The sequence below is a fragment of the Anolis sagrei genome, chromosome 7, assembly GCF_037176765.1.
Source record: "Anolis sagrei isolate rAnoSag1 chromosome 7, rAnoSag1.mat, whole genome shotgun sequence".
NCBI lineage: Eukaryota > Metazoa > Chordata > Lepidosauria > Squamata > Dactyloidae > Anolis > Anolis sagrei.
In genome coordinates this window covers 21,718,639-21,743,919 of record NC_090027.1, presented here as the reverse complement: position 1 = coordinate 21,743,919, position 25,281 = coordinate 21,718,639, and the positions used below count along the sequence as shown (strand labels likewise).

General features: G+C 43.8%; 1 protein-coding gene across 1 annotated transcript; it reads left to right on the top strand.

Annotated features, from left to right (window-relative positions):
- The first annotated feature begins 14 nt into the window (after nucleotides 1–14).
- NDUFA10 (NADH:ubiquinone oxidoreductase subunit A10) lies at nucleotides 15–23,920 on the top strand. Its single transcript, XM_060787157.2, has 10 exons — nucleotides 15–154; nucleotides 2,771–2,939; nucleotides 5,865–6,080; nucleotides 10,294–10,380; nucleotides 13,774–13,895; nucleotides 14,156–14,235; nucleotides 17,204–17,258; nucleotides 18,742–18,827; nucleotides 21,529–21,637; nucleotides 23,643–23,920. Exons 1-10 carry the CDS (start codon nucleotides 92–94, stop codon nucleotides 23,709–23,711), a joined length of 1,056 nt encoding a protein of 351 aa, XP_060643140.2. The 5' UTR covers nucleotides 15–91; the 3' UTR covers nucleotides 23,712–23,920.
- The last annotated feature ends 1,361 nt before the right edge of the window (nucleotides 23,921–25,281 follow it).

Sequence of the window (25,281 nt, the reverse complement as noted above, 5' to 3'; positions counted from 1 at the left end):
GCGCCCACGTTGTCTTGTCAAGGCTTTGGTTGGCTTCGGTGACGCAAAAAGGGCGCGCGGGTTGTGTTTGCCCTCTGTGGAGGCTTCAGACATGGCCTTGGTGGCAGGAAGGCCGCTCTTGACGGCGGGACGGGGCTGCTGCGCCTTGAGAGCGGTGAGCGGGGCGGAGGGGGGGCCTGAGGCTTCATGGCTTCCTCTGGGCAAGGTTCTAGAGCAGTGGTTCCCAACCTTTTTTGGGAAATAGATAATGTGTCAAGACAATCGAATTGTGTTTCAAATGTTTCAAAATAATAAACATGAATGTATTGTTGAACGCTTTCATGGCTGGAATCACTGGGTTGTTGTGAGTTTTCCGGGCTGTAGGGCCATGTTCCAGAAGCATTCTCTCCTGACGTTTCGCCCACATCTATGGCAGACATCCTCAGAGGTTGTGAGGCCTGTTGGAAACTAGAAGACAATGGATTCCCACCAATACAAAAAACACAAATCCACTAAAAGTTGTGGTACATAAATGACAACGGTCGATATTGCCTAACAGTTTGTATATTACAATATTCAACTTGTCTTCAGGGCATAAGATTTCACATACATAACATAAAGAGTCTGTTGATGTAAAGCAAGGGATCTTATGCCCTGAAGACAAGTTGTCTTTACATCAAAAGACTCTTTATGTTATGTATGTGAAGTCTTTGTAAACAACTGGTTGTTGTTCATTATATACTGGGTTATGCCTACACCATTTAATTTTGTCGTTTGTTGAATATTGTAATATACAAACTGTTAGGCAATATTGACCATTGTCATTTATGTACCACAACTTTTAGTGGATTTGTGTTTTTTTCTGTTGGAAACTAGGCAAGTGGGGTTTCTGTATCTGTGAAATAATGTCCAGGGTGGGAGAAAGAACTCCTGTCTGTTTGAGACAAGTGTGAATATTTCAATTGGCCGCCTTGATTAGCGTTGAATGGCCTAGCAGTTTCAAGGTCTGGCTTTTTACTGTCTGAGAAAATCCTTTGTTTATTTATTTATTTACAGCATTTATATGCCGCCCTTCCCATCCCGAAGGGGACTCAGAGGGGCTTACAAGATATATATACATATAATATATTAAATTATTAGCATAGCACAATATCAGTATTATATATTACTATATTGTACTATACCATTATATTGTAATATTATTAGTAATATTATATGTAATATAAAATACATAATTATAATTATAGTAATATTACATGTAATATAAAATACATAATCCTACGTCCCGCCTCGGAGTTTAAGATCTTCTGGGGAGGCCCTGCTCTCGGCCCCACCTCTATCACAAGTGAGGTTGGTGGGGACGAGGAGCAGGGCCTTCTCGGTGGTGGCCCCTCACCTGTGGAATTCACTCCCCGGGGAAATTAGGTCATCGACATCCCTCCTCTCTTTTAGACGGAAATTAAAAACATGGATTTGGGACCAGGCTTTTGGGTAATCTGGCAGATAGACAAAGCAACGACTAGAATTGATGGTTTTGACAATGTGGAATTGAATTTACGGACTCTGAGCTGGCAAACGTTGAGCACTAGTTTGATTTTATGGATTATGATGTATAATGGATTGTTTTAATTACTGTTTATATATGTTTTATTTTTATCTTATTGTTGTGCTAACATGGAATTGTGCCTGTTGTAAACTGTCCTGAGTCCCCCCTTGGGGGTTGAGAAGGGCAGGGTAGAAGTGCAAGAAATAATAAATAAATAAATAGATAAATAATAATAATAATATAATACTTTATTATTAGTAGTATTATATTGTATTACATTATAATATTATAAATATTATATGAATATACATTACATTATATTGTATTATATTATTAGCATAGCAGAGGAGACAAGATCGAACTGTCCTCCTGGCCCCCTCTCTTCACTCTGTCCCAGAGCAGCAGTTGGTGCTGGGGGGAGGGGCTTAGCTGGGAGGTGATTAGCTGGCCTTGATTGTTTCTTGTCTGGAATTCCCATTTATTTGGGCGTAGCTCTTTATTTACTGTCCTGATTTTAGAGTTTTTCAATGCTGGTAGCCAGATTTTGTTCATTTTCATGGCTTCCCCATTTCTGTTGAAATTGTTCTTCTTGTGGATTTCAGTGGCTTCTCTGTGTAGTCTGACATGGTGGTTGTGAGAGTGGTCCAGCATTTTTGTGTTCTCAAATCATATGCTGTGTCCAGGTTGGTTCATCAACTGCTCTGCTGTGGCTGACTTCTCTGCATGAATGAGCCTGCAGTGCCTTTCATGTTCCTTGATCCATGTTTGGGCAATGCTGCTGCATCTGGGGGCTTCCTATGTTGACTTGTCCACAGCTGAATGGTATCAGAAGAGCTGCAAGACCGAGAACAAGCCACGAGAGTCAAGACAAATATCCACCCAGAGGAAAAGTTTTCTTACCAGACATCAAGGGAACCACTGACTGCATAGGGAAGCTGAGAAAGAAACACAACCTACAAACTATCTACACACCCACTAAGAAAATTCAACAAATGCTCCGTTCAGCAAAAGGCAAGGGGGATCCTCTCACCTCTGCAGGAGTCTACCTCATATCATGCAGCTCTGGACAAGATGTCTACAGAGGGATCCTCAAAAGCAGCAGCATTGCCCAAACACGAATCAAGGAACATGAAAGGCATTGCATCTCACCCAAAATTACTTGTTTCACATGATGCTCATAGGGAGAATGCTGAACCTAAATTGACATTTGTTTGACCTACTGCATTATTTTTTTAAAATTACTAGGCCAAGTTCCACGTGAGTTCATGCAAGAGCCTTCGCTATGGCTGGCTGGCATATATGCTGGGCGAGAGGACTACTCGGAGGTTCAACGAAAACAGCAAAGTCTTCACTGTGGATGGCAACCTGCGCTCCGGCAAGGGCCAACTGGCAAAGCGAATAGCAGAGAAATTGGGTGCGTCCTGGTGAACAACTTCCAGTGTCCAAGGGTGCAGCCACACTGTAGGATTAATACTGCTTAACAGCACTTGGAACTTCCATGGCTGAGTGCACTAGAATCTTGGGAGTTGTGGTTTTACAAGGTCTGTAACCTTCTCTACCAAGGAGTGCCTTACTAAATTACAACTCTCAAGATTATATAGTAGAGAGCCATAGCAGCAAAAGTAGTGTCAAATTGCATTAATTCTACAGTATAGATGTTTTGTTGTTCATTCGATCAGTCGTTTCCGACTCTTTGTGACCTCATGGACCAGTCCACGCCAGAGCTCCCTGTCGGCCGTCACCACCCCCAGCTCCTTCAAGGTCAGTCCAGTCACTTCAAGGATGCCATCCATCCATCTTGCCCTTGGTCGGCCCCTCTTCCTTTTTCCTTCCATTTCCCCCAGCATCATTGTCTTCTATAAGCTTTCCTTTCTTCTCATGATATGTCCAAAGTACTTCATCTTGGTCTCTACTATTCTTCCCTCCAATGAGCAGCCGGGCTTTATTTCTCGAAGTATGGACTGGTTGGATCTTCTCACAATCCAAGGCACTCTCAGAACTTTCCTCCAACACCACAGTTCAAAAGCATCTTTCTTCCTTCGCTCAGCCTTCCCTATCGTCCAGCTCTCATATCCGTAGGTGACTGCGGGGAATACCATTGCTTTAAGTATGCAGATCTTTGTTGCCAGTGTGATGTCTCTACTTTTCACTATTTTATCAAGATTGGTCCTTGCTCTCCTCCCAAGAAGTAAGTGCCTCCTGCTTTCCTGGCTGCAGTCTGCGGCTGCAGACATCTTTGCACCTAGAAATACAAAGTCTGTCACTGCCTCCATGTTTTCTCCCTCTATTTCCCATTTGTCTATCATTCTTGTTGCCATAATATTGTTTTTTTTATGTTTAACTGCAACCCAGATTTTGCGCTTTCTTCTTTCACCTCGATTAGAAGGCTCCTCAGCTCCTCCTCACTTTCAGCCACCAAAGTGGTGTCATCTGCATATCTAAGGTTGTTAATGTTTCTTCCAGCATTTTTTACCCCAGCCTTGCATTCGTCAAGCCCCGCACATTGCATGATGTGTTCTGCATACAAGTTGAATAGGTTGGGTGAGAGTATACAACCCTGCCGTACGCCTTTCCCAATCTTGAACCAGTCTGTTCCTCCATGGTCAGTTCTGACTGTTGCTACTTCGTCCTTATACAGATTCCTCAGGAGAGAGATAAAGTGGTCTGGTTTGCCCTTACCACTCGCCACAATTTATTATGATCCACACAGTCAAAGGCTTTGGAATAGTCAATAAAACAGAAATAGATGTTTTTCTGAAACTCCCTGCCTTCCTCCATTATCCAGCATCAGGATATTGCCAATTTGGTCTCTCGTTCCTCTGCCTTTTCTGAACCCAGCTTGAACATCTGGCAACTCTCTCTCCATGTATTGCTGGAGTCTTCCTTGCAGGATCTTGAGCATTACCTTACTGGCATGACAAATAAGGGCCACTGTACGGAAGTTTGAGCAGTCTTTCGCATTTCCCTTTTTTGGTATGGGGATATAAGTTGATTTTTTTCCAGTCTGATGGCCATTCTTGCGTTTTCCATATTTGCTGGCATATGGCATGCATCACCTTGACAGCATCATCTTTCAAGATTTTGAACAGTTCAGCTGGGATCCCGTCGTCTCCTGCTGCCTTGTTGTTAGCAATGCTTCTTACAGTATAGATGTACCCAGCCTTTTTTGTGCGGAATATCAAGTATTATGACCTAATTTGAAGTGCATTTGGTTATTTTGGCCAATGCATGATAGGCAACAAATCAAGAACAGAATCCCCGTCACAGCTTTTGAGTCCTTCTTTTCCACTCTTCTTGTGTGAGAAAGATTGGTCTTCATTCCCTGCCTTATTGTAACTTTGGCTTTGAGTTTGGAAGAGCACTGTGCTTCTTCTATTGTTAACATTTGGCTGTGGTGCTGGCCGGGAGTCTGAAACATCTGTCCAGTTGGAAAAGCCTGGGTTACAGCAATAATGGTTACAACCAACAGTTTGAACAATTGCCTTGAAATTTCTTGATGCCTAGATTATTGGGGGTTAACTTCTCTAAATTAGTCCTGATTTTTAATCCCATAAATATCTTAGGCTTTCTTCATGTTTAACGTTGATCTGTTCTGAACCATTAGAAGCCAAAACATATAGTCAACAGTGGTGATTCTGAATAAATTGATGTTACAAAAACCCTAGGCTGTGGTAGCGCGAAGCTGGCAGGACTTCCTGATGGGTAGGTCAGCTGTTTGAATCCATGGACGGGGTGAGCTCCTGTTGTTAGCCCCAGCTTCTTCCAATCTAGTAGTTCAAAAACATGCAATGTGAGTAGATCAATAGGTACCACTTCTGCGGGAAGGTAATGGCATTCCATGTAGTCATGCCGGCCACATGACCTTGGAGGTGTGTACAGACCATGCCAGCTCTACAGCTTAGAAATGGAGGTGAGCACCACCCCCCAGAGTTGGACACAACTGGACTTAATGTCAAGGGGAAATCTTTACCTTTATATTTATGAAAACCCTATAGACAGAGAAGAGCATTTAATATGTCCTCTTCACTATCCCATGTTTATTTATATATTTTTTCAAATTCTGCTGCTTTTTGTGTTAGAGACAATATTTTTAAAATGGGAAAACAGCAGAAAGGTCCAGTTATTTATGAAAGGCTGGACTGGAATGGGATAAAATCAAAGGTTGCTGCCTAGATCCACAGAGTCATTTCATATCCCGAGGGCAGGAGATTGTTGTTCATTTTCTTGTAAAGCACAGTGTAAAAAAGTAAACTCATAACAATGATTGTAATCCCACAAACACAAACTTCACTTGAGCATCGGCGTCAGCATTCCTTTTTCCAAATTTGACCTCTTCCAGGTATGCGATATTTTCCTGAAGCAGATATTCATTATCTGGACAAGATCACCGGAGATGGAAAGATATTGGATCCCAAATTCAGCGGCAGTTGCAGCCTGGAGACATTCTACAACGATCCTAAGCATCCAGATGGGAACTCCTACCGGCTTCAGACCTGGCTGTACAGCTGCCGCCTCTTGCAATACGCAGATGCTCTGGAACACCTTCTGGCTACTGGTATTTACTTTTGTTTAGATAAAATACTGTCAGAAAATTTTTAAAAAATAACTACATATTTTTTCATTACAAAAATGTGAGTCAAGCACTGAAAGGGTGAAATGGATGCAATGACTCAGCAAAAGCTGCAGTTCTATATAAGCAGGTGTGGCTGTAGCTTAGTAGACCACTGTGTTAGTTTGCCTCAGTTGGAGAAAGGTCTCAGTATGTGAGAAGGCCTCACTCTGAGGTACGCCTTAGTCTATGAGAAGGCTGAGTGTGAGAAGCCCCAGGTTGAAGTCCTCATGTGTAAAGCTACTGCGTGAAGCTCCTGTGTAACCTCAGTGTGAGAGGAAGCTCTGTGAGAGCAAAGCTGTTTATCTGCATGAGAAAGAAGCCCAGCATGGAAGCAAAGAAGGAAGTATAAAGAACTTTATTTGTGTTGTGGAAACCTTGTTCTTGTAAATAGTGCAACAACATTATTTTGCTATAAAGAAAAGCCTCCTTTAGAAGAGATAACATTGTTCTTTGTGTTTTTGTTCTTTTTATCATTTTGAAATGTAATGTAATGTAATTGACGGTTACCCTGACACGACAAATAAATAAAAAATACTTTAGGCTACTGGTACTGGGTCACACTGCTGTTGATAAGTTACTCTGCTGTACATTTATGGGGAGGATGTTTTGTTAATAAGCCTACTCACCCAACAAATACATGTTTAGAGAAACAGACACATAACAGAGAAGCTTCTGTTACTCAGGATAAACACACCAATAGGGAATGAAATCTAGTTACTTGAAAACAGGAATGGAATTTTCTTTTTGATATAATATTTATTGATACTTTTGCAAAAGAGTACACAAGGGTATAAAATAACATAACAAAGTTTTAAAAAAAAAAGAACAAAGAAAAAAAGAATCCCAACCATCAGTCATCCATCCATTCTCTATCACACATGAATACATCTACCAACTCCCACTACAAAAGGAAAAAGAAGAATAAAGAAAAAAAAGATGCTTGAAAAATTGTGACTTCCGTTCTTCTTCCAAGGAATGGAAAATTATTGTACTGGAAGTCCCACCAGTTCCTTCATCACTGTAGCCCATGGTGATGAAGGGCTTCATGGTGTTTACCCTTCTGTCTGTCTGTCTGTCTGTCTGTCTGTCTCTCTCTCTCTCTCTCTCTCTCTCGAGATTTTAGTGGTAAAAATGGATGAAGTGAGACGTCCTCTGGGGAATCTATGTTAGGCTGCAATGACTGGCCTCTATAGACTCAATTTTCAGGCCAGAATCACAGGAGCTGAGATTTCATCCATTTCATTTACAGGCTAACACCGTGAAAAAGTTATATTTGGTCACAGAATTCCTTAATATGAAACTAACAAATAACTGAACAATACTAGAGTCAAAGACTTGGAAGGAGAAGGAGAAAATTGTTGGACGAGTGGGCTTATTAACAAAAGACCCTCCTCATAAATGTACAACAGAGTAACTTAGCAGCTGCAGTGTGACCCAGTACTAGTAGCCAAAAGTGATAAAAGAACAAAAAAGCACAGATCAATGTTATCTCTTCCATAGGCGGCTTTTCTTTATAGCAAAATAATATGGTTGTACCATTTACAAGAACAAGGTTTCCATAACACAAATAAAGTTCTTTATACTTCCTTCTTTGCTTCCACACTAGGCTTTTTTTCTCATGCAGATGGACAGCTTTGCTCTCACTGAGTTTCTTCTCACACTGAACTTACACAGGAGCTTCACACAGTAGCCTTTTACACACAACAGCCTTCACACACGATGGCCTTCAACCTGGGGCTTCTCTCACTGAAACTTCTCACACACCAGGCCTACTAACACTGAGGCCTTCCTCCCACTGCGATCTTCTCATACTGAGACGAACTAACACTGAGGCCTACTCATATTGAGGCCTACTAGGATAGGGAAAAGGCAGAACTACTTAATGCCTTCTTTGCCCCGGTCTTCTCACAAAAAGAAAGTCCTCTTCAACCTCAGCAAGATGGAGTGGATGAGGGATTTGAGGACATCCAACCCCAAATTGGGAAACAAGTCGTCCAGGAATACCTGGCTGCTCTAAATGAGTTCAAGTCCCCAGGGCCAGATCAACTACACCCAAGAGTACTGAAGGAACTAGCGGAAGTCATTTCGGAACCATTGGCAACCATCTTTGAGAGTTCTTGGAGAACGGGAGAAGTTCCAGCAGATTGGAGGAGGGCCAATGTGGTCCCAATCTTCAAGAAGGCAAAAAAAGGATGACCCAAACAATTACCGTCCCGTCAGCCTCATGTCGAAACCAGGCAAGATTCTGGAAAAGATTGTCAAGCAAGTGCAAACACTTAGAAACAAATGCGGTCATTGCTAATAGTCAACATGGATTTATCAAAAACAAGTCATGCCAGACTAATCTGATCTCTTTTTTTGATAGAGTTACAAGCTGGGTAGATGCGGGGAATGCCGTGGATGTAGCGTACCTGGATTTCAGTAAGGCCTTCGACAAGGTCCCCCATGACCTTCTGGCAAGGAAACTAGTCCAATGTGGGCTAGGCAAAACTACGGTGAGATGGATCTGTAATTGGTTAAATGGACGAACCCAGAGAGTGATTCTCCCCAATGCTTCCTCTTCATCCTGGAAAGAAGTGACGAGCGGAGTGCCATCAGCAGGGATCCGTCCTGGGCCCGGTCCTGTTCAGCATCTTTATTAATGACTTAGATGAAGGGTTAGAAGGCAGGATCATCAAGTTTACAGATGACACCAAATTGGGAGTGATAGCCAATAGTCCAGAGGACAGGAGCAGGATTCAAAACGATCTTGACAGATTAGAGAGATGGGCCAAAACTAACAAAATGAAGTCCAACAGGGACAAATGCAAGATAATCCACTTAGGCAGAAAAAAACAAAATGCAAAGATACAGAATGGGGGACAATGCCTGGCTCGAGAGCAGTACGTGTGAAAAAGATCTTGGAGTCCTCGTGGAGAGCAAGTTAAACATGAGCCAATAATGTGATGTGGTAGCAAAAAAAGCCAATGGGATTTTGGCCTGCATCAATAGGAGCATAGTGTCTAGATCTAGGGAAGTAATGCTACCCCTCTATTTCGCCTTGGTTAGACCATATCTGGAATATTCTGTCCTATTCTGGGCACCGCAATTGAAGAGAGATATTGACAAGCTGGAATGTGTCCAGAGGAGGGTGACTAAAATGATCAAGGGTCTGGAGAACAAGCCCTATGAGGAGCGGCTTAAGGAACTTGGCATGTTTAGCCTGAAGAAGAGAGGGCTGAGAGGAGATATGATAGCCATGTATAAATACGTGAGAGGAAGCCACAGGGAGGAGGGAGCAAGCTTGTTTTCTGCTTCCTTGGAGACTAGGACGTGGAACAATGGCTTCAAACTACAAGAGAGGAGATTCCATCTGAACATGAGGAAGAACTTCCTGACCGTGAGAGCCGTTCAGCAGTGGAACTCTCTGCCCCGGAGTGTGGTGGAGGCTTCTTCTTTGGAAGCTTTTAAACAGAGGGTGGGTGGCCATCTGTCAGGGGTGCTTTGAATGCAATATTCCTGCTTTTTGGCAGGGGGTTGGACTGGATGGCCCATGAGGTCTCTTCCAACTCTATGATTCTATACCAACACACTGAGGTCCTTCTCCAACAGAGACCTCTCACAGACTGAGGGCAAACTAAAACTGAGGCCTTCTCACACCGAAGCCTTTTCACAGACAGGCTTGCTAAGCTACAGGCACACCCGCTTATATTGAACTAACCCTTTCAGTGCGTGACTCACATTTTTGCAATTACAAAGACCTAGTTAATTTTTAATATTTCTGACAAAAATAAATCTCTAAAAGTGTTGATGAATGACCACTTTGAATGAGAAGATCTGCCTTTTCAGTCTTTCCTTGCTTGATCTAGATCACTAGGCTTAGCACAGGGATGGTGCCCTACATTTTCATACTCTAATCTTCAGCTGATGCAGATTCATTTATTTCCATCTCTTAGTGTCAGTTGTGTTCTTAATTTATCCAAGCAAAGCTATAAATACGTTCAGGAGAAAATCCCTTCGTGTGCTTTTTGGTTATACTCTTAGTTTCTGAGCCCTGTCTTTGAGGAATTAAAGAAAAGGCACACTTTAAAGCCTGGCTAAACTCATTTTATGATGGAGCTGTGCTAGTTTATTCATGTTGAAGAGTTTCTGACAGTGATCCCTTGTTCATTTCCAGGGCAAGGCGTCGTCCTGGAACGCTCTCCCTTCAGCGACTACGTGTTTGTGGAAGCCATGCTTAAGCAAGGCTACATTCACAAAAGATGTAAGTAATCTTCCGTCAGAAAGGCTGTGGAGCAGGTGAAAACAGAAGTCATAAGACTATGTCACCAATTGGATTCTGGTCCAGTGTTAGGTGCCTTACATATTGCCTGCCTGTGTGTGTTATTGTTGTTTCTTAATAGAGTTAACCATTGCAACTGGCGGTTCTTTTTGTATAAAGTTTCGCTCTGATTCTTATTCTTGCTAACAGATGCGATGCGATTCATGGTTCATCTTTCTGTTTCAGGAATAGGGGGGTTTAGAGCCTTGTTTGGGGGGTAGATTTGGAGTTCCCGGTCCAGTCTTGAGTGAAACTGAGATGGGTTGTTGTGAGTTTTTTAGGCTGTATGGCCGTGTTCCAGAAGCATTCTCTCCTGACGTTTCACCCACATCTCAGAGGCTGTGAAGATTGTCGAAGGCTTTCATGGCCAGAATCACTGGGTTGTTGTAGGTTTTTTTGGGCTATATGGCTATGCCTGGCCACTGTGACGGTCTGGATGAGGGCGAGCAAATTGAAGTTGAATCCAGACAAGACAGAGGTCCTCCTGGTCAGTTGCAAGGCCACACAGGGTATAGGGTCGCAACCTGTGTTGGATGGGGTCACACTCCCCTTGAAGGCACAGGTTCACAGCTTAGGAGTTCTCCTGGATTCATCACTGAGCCTCGAATCCCAGGTTGCAGCGGTGGCCAGGGGAACGTTCGCACAATTAAAACTTGTGCGCCAGCTGCGCCCGCACCTTGGGAAGTCAGACTTGGCCACAGTGGTCCATGCTCTCGTTACATCTAGAATAGACTACTGCAACACACTCTATGTGGGGTGCCTTTGAAGACCGTGCGGAAGCTTCAAATAGTCCAATGAGAGGCAGCCAGGTTAATAACTGGGGCGGCATACAGGGAGCATACAACTCCCATGTTATGCCAGCTCCACTGGCTGCTACCGGGCACAATTCAAAGTGCTGGCTTTGGCCTATAAAGCCCTAAATGGCCCCGACCCAAATTACCTGTCTGAATGCATTTCCCTCAATGTACCATCGCAGAGATAAAGATCCTCTGGGGAGGCTCTGCTTTCTGTCCCGCCATTGTCACAGGCGCGATTGGTAGGGACGAGAGACAGGGCCTTCTCGGTGATTGCTCCCCGGCTATAGAACCCCATTCCTGATGAGATCAGGTCGGCCCCCTCCCTCCTGTCCTTTAGTAGGATGGTAAAAACTTGGCTGTGTGACCAAGCTTTCAGGACAGGGCAATGAAGCGGCAATGGGAAAGATGACAGGGCCAATTGGATTTGATGCGGATGGTTTTAAATGGTGTTATTTTAAATGGTGTATTTTAATATTTCGATAAATGTTTTTTTAATGTTTATGTATTGTATCCAGGCATTGAATGTTTGCCGTGTATATGCTGTGCTCCGCTCTGAGTCCCCTTCGGGGTGAGGAGGGTGGAATATAAATGTTTTAAATAAATAAATAAATAAATAAATGTTCTAGAGGCATTATCTCCTTGGGCTGAGTCCTTGATGTAGTGTGTAGTGAGCCCAATATAGCTTTGTAACTGTGCAGCAAGAAATTTTGCTAAGTCGTACGTGGGGGATCCAATGGCACTCACGACGGGTCTGAGTGGGGTAGGAGAGAATGCCTCTAGAACATGGCCATATAGCCCGAAAAAACCTACAACAACCCAGTTGTGAGGATTGTTGGAAACTAGGCAAGTGGGATTTATATATCTGTGGAATGTTTGGGGTGGGAGAAAGAACTCTTGTCTGTTTGAGGCAGGTGTGAATGTTGCAATTGGCCGCCTGATTAGCATTTAATTGCCTTGGAGCTTCAAAGCTTGGCTGAATGCTTCCTGAGGGGAATCTTTTGTTGGGGGGTGTTTGCTGACCTTGATTGATTTTTGTCTGGAATTCCCCTTTTTTAGTGTTGTGCTTTATTTATTGTCCTGATTCTATAATTTTTTAATACTGGTAGCCAGATTTTGTTCATTTTCATGGTTTCCTCCTTTCTGTTGAAATTGTCCTTCTTGTGGATTTCAGTGGCTTCTTTGTGTAGCCTGACATGGTGGTTGTGAGAGTGGTCCAGCATTTCTGTGTTCTCAAATAATATGCTGTGTCCAGGTTGGTTCATCAAGTGCTCTGCTAAGGCTGACTTCTCTGGTTGGATTAGTCTGCAATGCCTTTCGTGTTGCTTGATTCGTGTTTGGGCATTGCTGAGTTTGGTGATCCCAATGTAGAACTCGTGCACAGCTGGAGTCTACCGTATACCATGAAGTGTTCTTGCCATACATCAAGGAAGATGAGGAAGAAACACAACCTACACACTATCTATAGACCCACCAAGAAAATCCAACCAATGCTCTGTTCAGCAAAGGACAAGAGGGATCCATCACCTCGGCAGGAGTCTCCCATATACCATGCAGCTGTGGACAAGAAGTCTATATAGGGACCCCCAAACGCAGCAGCATTGCCCAATCACGAATCAAGGAATATGAAAGGCACTACAGATGAAGTCAACCTGAGAAGTCAGCCATAGCAGAGCCCCCTGATGAACCAACCTAGACACAGCATATTATTTGAGAACACAGAAATGCTGGACCACTCTAATAACCACCATATGAGGCTAGACAGAGAAGCCATTGAAATCCACAAGAAGCATGTGGACAATCTCAACAAAAAGGAGGAAACCATGAAAATGAACAAAATCTGGCTACCAGCATTGAAAAACTCTAAAATCAGGGCAATAAATAAAGAGCTACACTCAAAAAGCAGGGGAATTCCAGACAAGAATCAATCAGTGCCAGTTAACACATCCAAACAAAGGATTCCCCCAGGAAGCAATCAGTCAGGCTTTGAAGCTGCAAGGCTATTAAATACACAAACAAAAAGGAAACTTACTCAACGCTGATCTCTCAACGTGACTAATTGCAACATTCACACATGCCTCAAGCAGACAGAGTTCTTTCCCCCACCCTGGACATTCCTCAAATATATAAACCTCACTTGCCGAGATTCCAACAGACCTCACAACTTCTGAGGATGCCTGCCATAGATGCAGGTGAAACGTCAGGAGAAAATGCTTCTGGAACATGGCCAGACAGCCCAGAAAACTCACAGCAACTCATTTATTCCAGCCCTAAAAACCTTCAACAACACATGAAACAGAGATGTTTGTAGTGCTTGAGAGTGGCATGCTGAGCCTGTGGTCCCTTCTCTCTCTGCAGCTTTGATAATCAGATGGAGGGATGAGGAAGAAAGAATGGGGAAGGAGATACAGAGGGTCTTTGGGGGGCAACCTGAGCTCATCCACTAGTGTGGATTTCATCCCTTTACTTTTGCTTTCTCTGGAGGACGATGTGTCTCCAGCTGGCTAAAGTATCTACTTGTGTTGGGTGGTTTCTCCTCTAGGTATAGAGCACTACAACATAATCAAGGGCCTCAGCATTGATGAGTTTTTGCCTCCTCACCTGGCCATTTATATTGACGTCCCTGTCTCAGATGTGCGAAAAAGGATCGAAGAGAGAGGCAAGGTAAGTTCCGCTCTGGGAATCACTGCATGGTACCTGACAAGGAGAAACAAGGGAACGTCAAGGGTGGCATGGCCTCTTCAGGGAGGAAGGCTTTTGCTGTCTTGACGGGGATAGAGTCAAGGTTAATTTGGAGTTTAGGCAAGTTGAGGGTGGTGTGGTCGCTGATCTGTCTGAAAGGACAAAAGACTACTTAAACATGTAAATATTGTTCCCTTACTGAATACCTTCAGCTGCATGAACACTCTGTGTTTTGTTTTAAGCCATATGAAAAAAAGGTGTCGTCCGCTTACCTTCAGAGCATTGAAGATGGCTATAAGAAATCCTTTCTGCCAGAAGTCAGGTTTGTAGTGGTTTGTTTATTTATCGTGTCAGAAGCAAACCGAGAGTAGAGTTGTAATGTATTTAAAAACAAACAAAGTTAAAAAACTTGGCCTTATATTAAATAGCCCTTGACCAGTAGCTGGCCACTTGGAGTGCCTCTGGTATTGCTATAAGAAGGTTCTCCATTGTGCATGTGGCAGGGCTCAGACTGCATTGTAGTGGTTTGTGGTTTGCTCTTCTCCACACTTGCATGTCATGGATTCCACTTTGTGGCCCCGTTTCCTAAGGTTGGCTCTGCATCTCGTGGTGCCAGAACGCAGCCTGTTCAGCGCCTTCCAAGTCGCCCAGTCTTCTGTGTGCCCGAGAGAGAGTCTCTCACCCAGTCTCAGCCACTGATTTAGGTTCTGGGTTTTAGCCTGCCACTTTTGGACTCTCACTTGCTGAGGTGTTCCTTTGATTATCTCTGTAGATCTTAGGAAGCTGTTTCTTCATTTAAGTCATTGACATACTGGCTAATATCCGAACAGAGGATGGACCGTTGATGTCGCTACCTTTTTGTGCTTATATTGTTTTGTTAATCTTATGTTTATGTTGTTTACTCTTATTTTTATTTATTTATTTATTTGACTTGTATACCGCTACTCCCAATTTGGCTCGGAGTGGTTTACAGCAGTAGATTAAAACAATACAATTAACTTTAAAACACAATAAAAACAAAAACAGACATAGTCCCGAGTTATTCACCCATCGAAAGCTTGTCGGAAGAGAAAGGTTTTACAGGCTTTCCGAAAAGCAAGTAGGTCTCTGTATGTATTGATGATGTTACTTGGAAACCGCTCTGAGTCCCCTCGGGGAGATGGAGCGGTATATAAATAAATATATTATTATTATTATTATTATTATTATTATTATTATTATTGCTCCTTTCATTATTGGCTGCTATTTCTCAGCGGATGTAAGGTGGTGTGATACTGGATAAACAGTAAAATTTCTCCAACTGTGTTGGATGTAGACATCCTGTGATGATGTGGCATGCCTCATTAAGAGCCACATCTATTGTTTTAACGTGGTGAGAGGTATTCCACACTGGGCATGCATACTCAGCAGCAGAGTAGCAAGGCGCAAGGGCAGATGTCTTAGCTGTATCTGGTTGTGATCCTCAGGTTGTGCCAGTCAGCTTTCGTATGATATTGTTCCTAGCGCCCACTTTTTGCTTTATATTCAAGCAGTGCTTCTTGTAAGTCAGAGAATGATCCATGGTAACTCCCAATGTGATTGGATAATGATTCACGAATAAGATGTTAAGGATGTATGTTTTATTGGGTTTTTTGGTTTTGTATGGTTTTATATTTATGCTGAATATTTTAATTGTATTTTGTGCTATTGGGGGGGGGGGCATTGAATTGTGCCGACTGTAAACCGCCTTGAGTCGCCTTCGGGCTGAGAAGGGCGGTATATAAATGCGGTAAATAAATAAATAAAATAAATATTTGGGTGTGCTGCAATGCTCCAGTGGGATTCCTTCCCAGGTCATCTTCAGAGCTCGAGATGCTTGTCTTTCTTAAGGTGAAAAGCACACGTTTGCATTTTAGATGGATTAGGAATCAGCTGGTTTCCCCTGTAATAGGCAGTAAGAGCACCTAAAGCAGTGTTTCTCAACCTGGGGGTCAGAACCCCTGGGGGGGGGTCATGAGGGGGTGTCAGAGGGGTTGCCAGAGACCATCAGAAAATACTGTATTTTCTGTTGGTAATGGGGGTTCTGTGTGGGAAGTTTGGCCCAATTCTACCATTAATGGGGTTCCAGAATGCTCTTTGACTGTAGGTGAACTATACATCTCAGCAACTACAACTCCCAAATGTCAAGGTCTATTTTCTCCCAAACTCCACATTTGGGCATATTGTGTATTTGTGCCAAGTTTGGTCCAGATCCATAATTGTTTGAGTCCACAGTGCTCTCTAGATATAAGTGAACTACAACTCCAAAACTCAGGGTCAATGCCCACCAAACCCTTCCAGTATTTTCTGTTGGTCCTGGAAGCTTTGTGTGCCAAGTTTGCTTCAGTTTCATCATTGGTGGAGTTCAGAATGCTCTTTGATTGTAGGTGAACTATAAATCCCCCAGCAACTACAACTCCCAAATCAATCCCCAACCCCACCAGTATTCAGAATTGGGCGTATTGAGTATTTGTGCCCAGTTTGGTCCACTGAATGAAAATGCAGCCTGCATATCAGATATTTACATTATGATTCATAACAGTAGCAAAATTACAGTTATGACTGTAATTTTATGACAAGTAGTTTTATGGTTGGGGGTCACCACAACATGAGGAACTGTATTAAGGGGTCATGGCATTAGGAAGTTTGAGAACCACTGACCTAAAGCTTCAGAGAGTTTCTGTCCAACCATTTCAGAGCTCCCTGTTTGGGTGGTGGTAGCATGGTCGTCAGCATAGATGAAATTCTCTGTCCCTTCTGGCAGTGGCTGGTCATTTGTGTATATGTTAAACATGGATGCAGCAAGCATGCTCCCCTGAGGCAAGCCATTCTTCTGTTTCAATCATCTGCTTCTCTGCCCCTGGAACTCAACAAAAAAGCTCCTGTATTGTCGCAGATTTCCTATGAAGCAGGTGAGGTGGTAATCCTCTGCAATATTCTCAGAAGAAGGCAATGATTTATAGTGTCATAAGCTGCTGACAGGTCTATGAAGACAGCTCCTGTGATCTGCTGCCTTTCAAAGCCATCTTCTATGTGCTCATAGGAAACCTGCTACAAAACAGGAGCTTCTTTGTTGAGTTCCAGGGCTAGAGAAGCTCCTGTAATCGGCTGGTTAACACAGAAAACAGCACATATATAAACAACTTTACACTGTAAGCATTAAACTTGGGGTGTGTGGTCAGTATAGCTGTGTTGAATGCTTTTGTTTTGTGATGAACAAAACTTCTATTTTCTGGACCAACGTTATATCATGTCACTGTTTTGTTTTCTAGCCAAACCAGTGAAGTTCTGCAGTATACAGCAAGTGAAGCTGAACAGGTGGACAAGGTAGGCTTTCCTGTTCGGTTTGTTCCCCTTGTAGTAGTTTGGATTTCTTGCTGTGTTTGACTTGAAGGCTTTTGTGTGTTGAACTCTCAGAAGTCATGGAATGTAACCTGCTTTAGAGACAGGTGGATTGGGTCCTGTCAGAACTGCCTTTTCCAGGACTCTTCGTGAAGCAATGAATTGGGGTTCTCCCACTCCATCCTTTAAACCAGTGTTTCTCAACCTGGGGGTCGGGATCCCTGGAGGGGGGGGGGTCACGAGGGGGGGTCACCAAAGACCATCATAAAACACAGTATTTTCTGGGTTGTTTGAGTTTTTTGGGCTGTATGGCCATGTTCCAGTAGCATTCTCTCCTGATGTTTCGCCTCCATCTTTGGAAGGCATCCTTAGATGCAGGCGAAATGTCAGGAGAGAATGCTTCTGGAACATAGCCATACAGCCTTAAAAATTCTAGCCATGAAAACCTTCAACAATACAGTATTTTCTGTTGGTTGTGGGGGTTTTATGTGGGAAGTTTGGCCCCATTCTATTGGTGGGGTTCAGAATGCTCTTTGATTGTAGGTGAACTATAAGTCACTGGACTACACGCCCTCCAAATGGGAAGTTTAGTTTCACAACTGTTTGTTTTTATGAGCTCCCTGAAAACAACCTACTCCTATTTTTATCTCATTAGAGTCTTTTAATTTTTGGTCCTGTACATTTGGCCCGCCCCCTGTTATGACTGTGTTTACTGTTTTTTCCCCTTTCTTTCTATGTAATTTTGATGATGTTGTTTGTTGCCTATGATTTTGGTTTTATTTCGCGGTAATATGTTGTCCAGGCTTGGCCCCATTTAAGCCACTCCGAGTCCCCACTGGGGAGATGGTGGCAGGGTATAAATAAAAATATTATTATTATTATTATTATTATTATTATTATTATTATTATTATTGGGTTGTTGTAGGTTTTTTCGGGCTATATGGCCATGCTCTAGAGGCATTCTCTCCTGACGTTTTGCCTGCATCTATGGCAAGCATCCTCAGAGGTAGTGAGGTCTGTTGGAACTAGGAAAAGGGGTTTATATATCTATGGAATGGCCAGGGTGAGACAAAGGGCTCTTGTCTGCTGGAGCTAGGTGTGAATGTTTCAACTGACCACCTTGATTAGCATACAATGGCCTGACATTGCCTAGAGCAAACTTTTGTTGAGGGAGATTAGATGTCCTTGTTTGTTTCCTCTCTGTTGTTGTGCTATTGTAATTTTAGAGTTTTTTTTAATACTGGTAGGCAGATTTTGTTCATTTTCATGGTTTCCTCCTTTCTGTTGAAATTGTCCACATGCTTGTGGATTTCAATGGCTTCTCTGTGTAGTCTGACATGGTGGTTATTATTATTGCTCTCATGGCCCTATGGCAGCAGAGCACCTGAAAGTCTCTTATGTGGAAAAGGCCAACCACATTCCTTCCAGACCCTTCTGGGAATTTTCACTGACCTTTCCTTCCTCGTAGGTCCTTGAAGACATTGAGTACCTGAAGTTTGACAAGGGCCCTTGGCTGGAGCAGGATGACGTGACCTTTCACCACTTGAGGGTCCTGTAAGGACAGGCTCTTCTTGCATCTCTCTCTTTGTGTTCCCGACTTTCTATCTCCACCCCAAAGAATCTCACACTTTGCTCAGTGGGCCCCGCAGGGAGTGGCTGCTCTCATTCTTGTTTTGTCCAAATAGCAAATGTATTCTCCTAAGCATCTGTTACTTAGGGTTTTTTTTCAGGATTACAATAGGAGATCTTCCAATTTTAACCCCCCACCATGTTTTCTCTCTCTATGGCTCTCTGGTTTAGATGTGTTTATATATCATAGAATCATAGAATCAAAGAGTTGGAAGAGACCTCATGGGCCATCCAGTCCAACCCCCTGCCAAGAAGCAGGAATATTGCATTCAAATCACCCCTGACAGATGGCCATCCAGCCTCTGTTTAAAAGCTTCCAAAGAAGGAGCCTCCACCACACTCCGGGGCAGAGTTCCACTGCTGAACGGCTCTCACAGTCAGGAAGTTCTTCCTCATGTTCAGATGGAATCTCCTCTCTTGTAGTTTGAAGCCATTACTCCGCGTCCTAGTCTCCAGGGAAGCAGAAAACAAGCTTGCTCCCTCCTCCCTGTGGCTTCCTCTCACATATTTATACATGGCTATCATATCTCCTCTCAGCCTTCTCTTCTTCAGGCTAAACATGCTCAGCTCCTTAAGCCGCTCCTCATAGGGCTTGTTCTCCATACCCTTGATCATTTTAGTCACCCTCCTCTGGACACATTCCAGCTTGTCAATATCTCTCTTGAATTGCGGTACCCAGAATTGGACACAATATTCCAGGTGTGGTCTAACCAGAGCAGAATAGAGGGGTAGCATTACTTCCCTAGATCAAGACACTATGCCTCCCTCTGACTTCGGTGTGCCTCCTTCTGATTGGCTGAGCAAGGACTCTCACAGGGATGCAATGGGCAGTTTCCTCAGAGTACTTCCTGTTAGGCAAGTGGGCTTATTCACAAAATACCCTCCTCAGAAATGTACAGCAGAGTAATTAGCAGCAGTGTGACCCAGCACCAGGAGACCAAAGTGATAAAAAGAACAAAAACACACTGTCCAATGTTATCTCTTCCAAAGGAGGCTTTCCTTAGCAGTAAAATAATATGGTTGCACTATTTAGAAAAACAAGGTTTCCATAACACAAACAAAGTCCTTTATACTTCCTTCTTTGCTTCCACGCCAGGGCTTCTTTCGCATGCAGATAAGCAGCTTTGCTCTCACAGAGCCTCTTCTCAGAGCGCAGTTACACAGAAGCTTCACACAGTAGCTTTACACAGGGTGAGAGGAGACATGATAGCCATGTATAAATATGTGAGAGGAACTCATAGGGAGGAGGGAGCAAGCTTGTTTATTGCTGCCCTGGAGACTAGGATGCGGAACAATGGCTTCAAACTACAAGAAAGGAGATTCCATTTGAACATTAGGAAGAACTTCCTGACTGTGAAAGCTGTTCAGTAGTGGAACTCTCTGCCCCGGAGTGGTGGAGGCTCCTTCTTTGGAAGCTTTTAAACAGAGGCTGGATGGCCATCTGTTGGGGGTGCTTTGAATGAAATTTTCCTGCTTCTTGGCAGGTGGGTTGACTGGATGGCCCATGAGGTCTCTTAGAACTATGATTCTATGATTCTAGGGCAGCCTTAACACACTGAGGCCTATTTCACTCGAAGGCCAACTAACATTGAGGCATTTATCACATTGAGGCCTTTCTCCCACTGAAGCCTTTCACAGACTGAAGCGAACTAACACTGAAGCCTACTCATACTGAGGCCTACTAACACACTGAGGCCCTTCTCCCACAGAATCATAGAATCAAAGAGTTGGAAGAGACCTCATGGGCCATCTAGTCCAACCCCCTGCCAAGAAGCAGGAATATTGCATTCAAATAACCCCTGACAGATGGCCATCCAGCTTCCAAAGAAGGAACCTCCACCACACTCCAGGGCAGAGAGTTCCACTGCTGAACGGCTCTCACAGTCAGGAAGTTCTTCCTCATGTTCAGATTGAATCTCCTTTCTTGGAGTTTGAAGCCATTGCTCCGCGTCCTAGTCTCCAGAGAAGCAGAAAACAAGCTTGCTCCCTCCTCCCTGTGACTTCCTCTCACATATTTATACATGGCTATCATATCTCCTCTCAGCCTTCTCTTCTTCAAAGACCTCTTCACACTGAGGGCACTCTCATACTGACACCTCTCGCAAACTGAGGCAAACTAACACTGAGGTCTACTCATACTGAGGCCCTATTTAGAACAACAAAGTTTCCATGACATAAATAAATACATAGTAGCTTTACACACAAGAGCCTTCACACTGGAGCTTTCTCACGAGGCTTCTCTCATATCAGGCCTTCCTCATACTGTGAGGCCTACCTCACAGAGAAGCCTTCTCACACAGACTGTGTGAGTTCTCTCACTGAGGCAAACTAACGCTAACAGGCTTCAGCCTAGTCACTCTCCTCAGGGCGATGAAAGCTTTGGCCCACTAACTCGTAACAGGCTTCAGCCTACTAACTCTTTCAGTGCTTGACTCACACTTTTGCAATAAAAAATACACACTTAATTTTTAATATTTCTGACACCTTCCAGTTAGAGAAGGAGGCCTCCCAGGGGTCTCATTTCCACAAGACCCCCTCCAGAATGAACTTTAGAGGTTCTGCTGTTCCATTTCCTGTCATCTCTGGATGTAATATTTCTTTTCTTTTCCCCTTTCTGCTTGATAAGGGTCCAGGACAAGTTCAGTGTGATGGCTCCCACTGCATTCCTTCACTACATCCCTGAAATCACAGTGGGGGGGCTCGAATCGGACAAGATCTACTATGAATTCAAGTCGGTAAGGGCCCAGATCTCACTTTGGGGTTGAAGTGGATGAGGGTCCAGCTGGAAGAGGAGCATTGGCACCAAGCCTGGGCAAAGGGGAGTGAAGGAGCTCTTGTGCAAGTAGCATCCCATCAGCTCTTACGTGGGTTCTTTCAAAGCTTGACATGAACTGGATCTTGAGCTTCCCTCGGCTGAGCAAGGGATTCTGGTCTCCCAGAATCCAGCTCCAGCATTCAAACAATAGCATCTCGCTGGCTTATTAACTTACGTTGCCATTGTTTATATGCTTATGTCTTGTTTATTTTATGTGCGGCACTCTGGAGTGCTTTTGTGAGCTGCACCAAGTCCCTTTGGGGAGATGGTGGCAGGATATAAAGTATATTATTGTTTACTAGCTTGGGTTCCCGGCGTTGCCCAGGTTATTTGAAAAAGTCAATGTTTTAATGTATAAGGTTGTGGGTGAACTACAACTCACATCATGCTAGTTTCACCCCAAGAAACTCCATCAGTAAAGTTTGTTATTTTGGGCAACCTTGCTCTAGATGCATAATCGGTGAGGTTGATTGTGCTCTCTGGCTTCAGGGTAAACTACAACTCCCACTATGCTTAGTCAGTCCCTTCAAACTCCTCCAGTAAGTTGAGTTAGTCATGGAGGTTCTCTGTGCCAAGTTTGGTCCAGGTCCATCATCAGTAGAGATCACCGTTTCTGTGGTTGTGGGTGGTCAGTTCACCACCAAACCCCTCCAGTAATCAAATTTTGACATATCAGGTCTGTGTGCCAAGTTTAGTCCAGATCTATTGGTGTTTGGGTTCACAGTGCTTTCTGGATGTAGGTGATCTACAACTTCCCTAAATCAAGGTGAATTTCCCCCAAAGACTTCCAGTATTTTCTGCAGGTCATGAGGGCTCTGTGTTCCAGGTTTGGTCCAATTCCATCTTTGGTGGAATTCAGAGTGCTCACTGACTGCAGGTGAATTATACATCCCAGGACCTACAACTCCAAAATGTCCAAGCTAATACCCATCAAAAACCCACAAGTATTCAAATTTGGGCACATCAGGTATGCATGCCAAGTTTGGTCCAGATCCATCATTTGGGTTCATAATGCGCTCTGGATGTAGGTGAACTACAACTCCTCTAAATCCTTTTTTGTTGGTCATGGGAATTCTGTGTGACAAGTTTGGCCTAATTCCATTGTGCATGTGGCAGGGCTCAGACTGCATTGTAGTGGTCTGTGGTTTGCTCTTCTCCACACTTACATGTCATGGACTCCACTTTGCGGCCCCATTTCTTATGGTTAGCTCTGCATCTCGTGGTGCCAGAGCACAGCCTGTTCAGCGCCTTCCAAGTGGCCCAGTCTTCTGTGTGCCCAGAAGAGAGTCTCTCATCCAGTCTCAGCCACTGATTGAGGTTCTAGGTTTTAGCCTGACACTTTTGGACTCTTGCTTGCTGAGGTGTTCCTTTGATTATCTCTGTAGATCTTAGGAAGCCCAGCATGTTCAGAATGTTCTTTGATTGTAGGTGAACTATAAATCGCAGCAACTCCAAATGACAAAATCAATCCCCCCCAACCTCACCAGTATTGAAATGTGAGCATAACGAGGGTTTTTTGGCCAAATTTGGCCCAGAAAATGAGAATACATCCTGCATATCAGATATTTACATGATTCATAACAGGAGTAAAATTAAGAGTTATGAAGTGACAACAAAATAATTTTATGGTTGGGGGTCACCACAACATGAGGAATTGTATTAAGGGGTCGCCACATTAGGAAGGTTGAGAAACAGTTCTAGACCTTCCTGATCTTCAAAGGTTCAGTCTTTTCACACTACAGCTTTTAGAGTGGTTTGATCCCAGTGTGATTTAACCCTTTGCCCTTCGTTTCAAACCACTCTGTCTGTAGAAGTGGGGAGATGACCCTTAAATGAACTCAAGCAAATAAGTATGGGCCTGCCCAGAGAGAAGGATGCATTGACCCCTCTCCCTGAAAACTGGATCTGTTTTCTGTCCTCTGTAGCTCCCTGGGCGCATGTATGCCCCTGGTTATAATGCCGATGTTGGAGACAAGTGGATCTGGCTGAAATAAGCCACCTCTTTTCAAGATTCACCCGGAAGATGGCTGCAGATCAATGGGAATGCTGCCCTTCTTCATGCAAGTGCTGTAGAGAAGCGGGGAACATATTCATCCTTATTCAGAACTGACAGAAGAGCCTGGCTCCCCGATTAAGGTGGGATCTCACTGTCCAAACCCCAGCTTTCTGTATTCCAGGCCCAGAAATAAAGTCGTTTACTCAAGTGGCTTCTCTGGTGAGTATTTTTTCCCTCTGGCAAAGGAAGCATAAGATAATTACAAGGACAGAGATTGCACCTAGACTTTGTTTCCTGCTTGAGAGTCTACAATGGGAGGCCTGGCTTTCTTTCTACAAGGTAAAGGTTTCCCCTGACATTATGTCTAGCAGTGTCCGACTCTGGAGGGTGGTGCTCATCTCCATTTCTAATCCAAAGAGCCGGCGTTGTTCATAGACACCTCCATGGTCATGTGGCCACTGGCATGACCCTGTATCAAGGGTCACCACATTAGGAAGGTTGAGAAACATTGTTCTAGAGCTTCTTGATCTTCAAATGTTCAGTTTTGAGATCTGCAGCCCGAATGGAGAGTTTTCACACTACAGAACTTTGGTCATATTCTGTCGGTTGGGTTCAGACTGCTCTTTGATTGCAGGTGAACTATACATCTCAGCAACTTGACATTACGTCTAGACGTGTCCGACTATGGAGGGTGGTGCTCATCTCCATTTCTAAGCTGAAGAGGTGGCATTGTCCATAGACACCTCCAAGGTCATGTGGCCACTGGCATGACTGCATAGAGTGCTGTTACTTTCCTGCCAAGGCGGTGCCTATTGATCTACTCACATTTGCGTGTTTTCAAACTACTAGGTTGGCAGAAGCTGGGGCTAACAGCAGGAGCTTACCCTGCTTCCTGGATTCAAACTGCCAATCTTTTGGTCAGCAAGTTCAGCAGCTCAACGATTTAACCCGCTGTGCCACCAGGGTGTACAGCTTTCTTTCTATGTAGGTCAGTGCTTCTCAGGCTGGGGTTCGGTACCCCTGGGGGGGGGGGGGGGGGTCACCAAAGACCATCGGAAAACAGTATTTTCTATTGGTCATGGGGTTCTGTGGGGGAAGTTTGGCCCAATTCTATCATTGGTGGGGTTCAGAATGCTCTTTGGTTGCAGGTGAACTATACATCTCAGCAACTACAACTCCCAAATGTCAAAGTCTATTTTCCTCAAACTCCACCAGTATTCACATTTGGGCATATTGAGTGTTCATGCCAAGTTTGGTCCAGATCCATCATTGTTTGAGTCCACAGTGCTGTCTGGATATAGGTGAACTACAACTCCAAAACTCAAGGTCAATGCCTACTGGACCTTTCAAGTACTTTCTGTTGGTCACGGGAGTTCAGTGTGCCAAGTTTGACTCGATTCCATCATTGGTGGGGTTCAGAATGCTCTTTGATTGTAGGTGAACTATAAATCCCAGCAACTCCAACTCCCAAATGACAAAATCAATCCCCCCTAACCCCACCAGTATTCAAATTTGGGCATATCGGGTGTTTGTGCCAAATTTGGCCCAGTGAATGAAAATACATCCTG